Source organism: Lepeophtheirus salmonis, chromosome 4 (assembly GCF_016086655.4).
Source record: "Lepeophtheirus salmonis chromosome 4, UVic_Lsal_1.4, whole genome shotgun sequence".
NCBI lineage: Eukaryota > Metazoa > Arthropoda > Copepoda > Siphonostomatoida > Caligidae > Lepeophtheirus > Lepeophtheirus salmonis.
The window spans coordinates 35657757-35664471 of NC_052134.2; the positions used below are offsets into that span (position 1 = coordinate 35657757).

General features: G+C 29.6%; 1 protein-coding gene across 1 annotated transcript; it reads right to left on the bottom strand.

Moving 5' to 3' along the window:
• Positions 1-695: 695 nt before the first annotated feature.
• LOC121115825 (uncharacterized) lies at positions 696-5145 on the bottom strand. Its single transcript, XM_040709981.2, has 2 exons — positions 4731-5145; positions 696-3558 (listed from the first exon to the last, which is right to left on the bottom strand). Exon 2 carries the CDS (start codon positions 3510-3512, stop codon positions 2085-2087), a length of 1428 nt encoding a protein of 475 aa, XP_040565915.1. The 5' UTR covers positions 3513-3558; positions 4731-5145; the 3' UTR covers positions 696-2084.
• Between the last annotated feature and the right edge of the window lie 1570 nt (positions 5146-6715).

Genomic DNA, 6715 nt, shown 5'->3' on the forward strand with positions numbered 1-6715 from the left:
TTTATATTTCGAAAAAATCATTTTTTACATGAAAAAAGAGTATTAATTTTTGTAAATATTTGCTTTGTAGCCTTTTTTTGTCCCTAAAACAAATATGTACCAACTCATTAACAAGTAGTAAGAGTGTATAATTACAAATTTAACGAATCTTATCTTGTATTGAAAATGTCATACAATTTTTTAAATCATAAAAAAATGTGGATAATTAAACTTGGAGCAAAATATGTAGAAAAATAAATATGTGCTCAATGTTAATGCACAAGCAGTCATGTTTATCATTATGAATAGAACAAATCCTCATTTGTAGATACAAAAAACCAATGGATACAGTTAGAGGACAAAATAATATTAAAAAGTCATTTTTTACATTTGAAAAAACAAAACACAAACCAGTGATTATTTTGTTTTAGGCCTATTTTTTAAAGTAAATATTATGAACTGATTGACAGTTAATAATTTTTTAATTATTTTTGCATTTCCCTACAAAATAATAATCGTAATTACAAAAAACAGAGTATTCTGTTGATAACTATTATAATTAATTGCCATACATAAATATATGGTTTGAGATAATTTTATGGCCTACTCAAAAAATTATAATATGAATTAATATTTCTTTTAAAAAAAGTGTTGGGTATTTCAATAAAAATATTACATAATCCTGTAATAAATAATAAGTTCGTTGAACCAATGTGTGATTTTTGTATGAATTTAAATAATTTTCTTTTATTAATAATGTATAACCATCAAAAACTATAGAAGTAGAATTAAAAAAGATAATTTTTTTGCAAAATCGTTATGAATAAAGAAAACAGAATAGTCATAATATAAAATATAATATAATAAAATAATAATATTAATTAACCGGTGTTCGTTCCCTGGGTAACTTTTTTTTAATTACATACTTTGTGATAATTATATACCTATATATAAGTGATTCTCCACAAAAAAAAGTATCATATAATATACGTGCAACGATAATTAATTAATTATATAAAAAAATAGATAGATAACAAAAAATTTAATAATTATATAATTAATTATAAAGATCTGATACAGAAGAAATAAGAGGATGGTAATTATATGAAGTAAAGGAGTAGAAATTAGGGGAGACGGGGGGGACGGAAATCATGAAAAAACACGCAACTTCACTGGCCAAAAAAATGTCTTTGGTTTTTTGGTAACTGCTTATTTATTGGTTATTTAAAAAAATATATATATAATGTCAATAGCACCAGCAGAGATTATGCTTATTAATAATATTGGGCCATGGTTTGGGGGTTAGGGAGAGAAAGGGGGAAAGGTTGCGTGATTTTTCTTGTGTGGTTTTTTTTCTTTCCTCCCCCAAAAAAAAAAAAGAAGTGGAACAGATTCACTTTCTCTCCACATCAGGTAAAGGTATTTATATATATATATATATAAAAGTATATATTTATATATAAATTACTCTTTTATTTATAAAAAGCAGTACACTGCAAATATAAAAAAATTATTAAAAAACATTGACTATTATTGAAGTAGATATTTTTTGAAAAATACGTAAAATGATTTTTTTTTTCTAAAAAAAAAGAAATATAAATCCACTAATAAGAATTTGCTTTTCATTGAATAATAATATATAATATTGGTAAATTATTGAACAATATTTCGTAAAAAAAATATGTATAAAAGATGTATCACTGGTTATATCTATAAATAATATTTATATACATATATATTGCTTGGTTTGAACAAATACCTTTATATGTATATACTTATTTATAAAAGAATGGTAACAGAAAAAAAGATGGATGGGTAATGGGTAAAAAAAGTAAGTTGGGTGAATATGTATTACATATATATATATATATAACTTAATCATTGTAAAAATCCCGACTTGGTTCTTGTGTAAAAAAAAAAAAGTCTGTCTGAGTGTTCAAAGATATCACTGTTTGCATCAAAAATTGTTGCAAAATAACAATTCAAATGTTTTCAATTATAATTCGTCAAAAACTCTCCCAGAGATCGACCTTTTTTAATGAAAATAATTGAAGAAGAAAGTCTTTTTAAAAATGTGTACCTATGGATGATTTCGTATAATATCCTTAGTCCCTGGATATCCTTTTATGTATTGACATATGTTTCAAAAGATGAGCTTTTTGTCTGAAAGCCTTGGAGCAATGTTCACATTTGAAAGGCTTCTCACCTGTATGGGTCCTTAGATGTACCTTGATATTGGATTTGTTTAAAAACCCACGATTACAGATATGACAATGATGCATCATCTTCTTGCTTGGATCCATGGAGGCTGGATTTGGGGAAGAGGAAGCTGAAGAGGAGGAAGAGGACGAAGAGGAGGCTGAAGAGGATTTGTGTCGTCCAGAAGAGGAGAGTTTAGAGGCCTGATGAGAGGCTGAGGAGGATTTCTTGGCTTTGACTTCACAGAGGGATATACTTCGACGTAGAAGACTGTCCTCATTGGTGATGATGGGAGACGTGGAGTGAGGCATTGAGTCTCCGTAGAATGATGAAGACGCGTTGGCATTATCGGACGACACAGAGGCTGACTTTCCACCTGCTCCATGTTGAAGTCTATTTTGTAGAATGGAATAAGGAGGGGGCGGAAGAAGGGTTGTGCTACTGTTTGAAGTGTTGTTATTCATGTTATTAGGGCCATGGCCAATATGGTGAGGCCCAATTGAAAGAACTTCTCTCTGCTGTAGTTGAGTCATTTTTGTGGGTCCTGAGGTTAATAAACTATGGAGAGTGGATCCGGGTCCAATGATGAAGGAAGGTTGTTGAGTGAGAGGACTGCTTCGGAGAATCGTGGTTCCTCCTGGAAGAAGAGTCTCTCCAGAGGAAGTACACGAAACAGTGCCTCCCCCACCTTCTAATGGTTTGATTTCCTGAGCTGTGTTCTCAATCCAGGCATCTAGGTCCGACCATTCCTGAGCACCGATGTCGGATGAATCTAGATTGGGAACCGTGGAATCAGCACCCATGCTGATCCCAACAATGCTTGCAAGATCATCAAATGCATCTTGGCTAGCAGTAAAGTCTAATTCTAATTTAATACTATTGTTATTAAGCGGGGAGGAGGAATTTGATGAGGTTGAGGAAGAGGCTGTCGTGGTCGTGACTCCACCGGCTGGAGACGAAGACGAACGAATAGAGAGAGGATGAACAACAACGGGAGGAGGAGATACATTGGTTGATGTGACATCAGACGAGTAAAATGGACTTCGGATATTGAGGTCCTTACTACTCGAGCAGTTATTATTCTCGGAGAGAATGGGATCCAGAGAACCATCCCCTCCTCCGTAGTCAAAAGGAAGAGGTTTGAGTTCAGCCAAATCTGTAGACGTTTGACTCAGCATCATGGTATCAAAGGAGTCAGGGCATTCTAATTTAATAGCGCTAAATTTACCAGGATCATCACAGTCCCATGAGTCTTCATTCGGACTTGAAATACTGTTGGAGGTGATATTAGAGCCAGGGAGGCCGATTGTTGTTACTAAAGCTGTTTCCAACATATTGATGATGAAAGAAAATGATCTCTACCAAATGAAATTATAAAGTCTGCAAAGAAAATAAAGAAAATAATTATTATGTTGTTATATGATCCATTAACATAGAAATAACAAAGTACTTCCAAGTCATGTTTAAAAGGACAGAAGAGGTGCTTGTTGTCGTAAATTCATTTGACCTAGGTATTTCAAACAAGTCCCTGACTTTATCAAATACTATATTATATTTAAGACTAAAACTTCCAAAATTCCATCACTGAATCATTCAATTTCAAGGATTTCGGAAGTAGTAGAAATTACACACTTTATTGTTCATATACAAAAATAAAATATAATATGAACAGAAAAGGAAGAATCAGGAAGGAAGTCAAGGAAGAAAAATATTCGTTATCTACATACAAAAAGCATTTGCAATTCATGATAAGAAACCACATGAATTAAAAATTTTACATTAAAAATTCTACAAGAAAAACTTTCGATTTTACTCTTTAATCATGTCTCTTACATATACATGGTATATCCTATTAATGACAATTGACAGTCAGATATTATATATTTACAATATATATATATATATATATATATTTACCAATGTAGTTTTATATATGTACGATAATAGCAATTTCGTTATACAAATCCATAATCAATTGATATTTTTTCTTGTAAAATTGTTAAAAAATACAATTTATTTATATAAACATTTATTTAATCATTTCTTTTTCTATAGATTTTAATGGTATTATGTACATCCAAAATTTATAAGAGAAAAGAAAAAGAAACGTAATGTAACGGTACTTCTTCTTCTTCTTTTTACAAGACGTTTTAGCTATTTTTTCTCTTTCTTTCTGCTTTTTTTTAAGCAGAAGTGCCTACTACCACCACTCCTATACAAAAATAACACTAACTCTTTTTTTCTTCCTCTTCCCCACTTGATTGTACCGTATGTTCTACACTTATATACTTAAAAAAAATATTATATCACTACTTAATAAAAAAAACTAAGTGCCAATATTTTATTATTTAAAATAATTATTTATTAGTGACTTGAACGAACGTAAAAACATATAAAAAAATGTAAATAAGAGAGACTTGAACGAGCGGAGCCTTAGCAATATTTTATTGTATATAAGTTATATATGTACAATTTTTATCAGTGATTTGAACGATCGAATAAACATGTATAATGTTTATAAATAAAAGAGATTTGAACATGTGGAGTCTTACCTTTTATTTATAATATATATTTTGATGTATCAAAAAATTTATTTTGATGGCGTATATTTTGTCGTCAAGTTTTTTACGTTGCTGATGATTTAGTAGCTGTTGTGGTGAAGTGTCTACTTATGAGTAGTGTCATGGTGAATGAATTGTGAGTTATATATAAACTTATGGATCACTAATAGCATTTACAATAATTGTCGCAACACCATGCTTCTTATAATTAAGTAATCACTAAATAATAATTGAATGATTTTCCAAAAAACAGTCAAATTTTGTATTAATTTCGAGAGGTCTTTTTTTTTTTTGCTTAAATTTGTAGAGATATATAAAAAACAACACTGTATATATTTTATATATATATATAGATTTAAAAAAAAAAATTATATCTTCCGTCCCTGTATTGGAAAAATCATGAACTGAATGTAGATTCAAAGTCCGGGAAATTTTTTTTTATTTTTTTTTTATTTTTGAACGAAGAAGAATAAGGTAGGGAGAAACCATCAGGAGAAAAAAATATCTAAGTGACTTGGGCGCGTACGTACGCGTAACTTGTTCGCGCGTGAGAGTAATACTCTACCATATATTTTATTATTATACCATCATTATCATCTGTGGAGTTGGAAAGAAAAAGAGAGAAACTTACTTGTGTGTGTATGATATACGGCCCTTCATGGAACCTGTAGCTTTTCGTGTTTATTCTTATATGATTGTTATTTTCTTATGATATAACAGGAAGAAAAAGTAAGTGGATAGAGGAGAGAGAGAGAGAGAAAGAGAGGAGAAGGAAGGAAAAAAAGGCACATTCAGTGTTTGTAGCATGGCAGAAAAAATGGTTTGGGAAGTAAACAGTACTTGTATAATATATGTACAATGTATTATATATTCGTTTGTGAATAATTATACTAGTAGCTATATAATAGTAATATTATTCCAAATAAAAAGTAGGCAAATGTCTAATAAATATAAAGTCACTCAATCTCTCGTTTTGTCTTTATATATACATATATATGTATGCTGTGTACATGTTATAAACAGATTGTACAAGTGACAACATCAGTCATTTAAACTACTCATGATTAATTTATGCTATCATCTCATTTTAATCAATTCAAACAATGTATTTATTATGACTGTAGAAGTACTAACACTATGAATACTTTTTGAACCATATAATACGTCTTATGAAAAATTTGTAATTTTTATCCAACTAGTAAAAAATTGCCCTACTCATAATATTTTGCTTATCGAAAGAATATTCAATGACTCCATTATCCTCATCCCATGTACTATTTTTAATGATATATCGAAAATAATTTATCTCTTTTTTTGTTGTTGATGCTGTAACTTGTTTAATTAGCTTCAATATATAAATTGCAACTTGTATAAGACATATAAATATACTAAATAAACCATTAACATACTTAATGACTGTATAAGTCTCATCACAAGCGCACTCTCATTTCCATCTAGAAAATAATTAATTTCATTTTTTTGGAGATCAAATAATTTAGTTTGCACACAATTAAATTTACAATGCGCACAACTTAAACATAATTTTTTTTTTTTAATCATACATTATCCTCATCACAAATGCACTCTCCATTCTATATTGAAAATTATTCATATGCCTTTTTGGGTACTTTGTTACATGTACAATTCGCTGATACAAGTTTCAAGTTGTACACGACATATACATATATGCCTTTTTAGTAGTTTTTAAAAGTAATTAATGTCTCAAAAGCACATTTATATTATGCATATATATATATCTTTCAAAAGTGCTATATTTTTCTCTCAATAGTATTTATTTACTTCTTTCTTTTAAAAACACACTTTAAAAAAAAACGAAACTTTGCCTTCTCTTCTTCTTTCCCTTCCTCCTTCTTAAAGTATGTATATGTATGTAGAAAATACCTGTGCTCTAACTGCTATGCAGTTAGTTAAGATTTAGGTCATCAGGATTTTTTTTTTTACCGGAGTCGGCCACA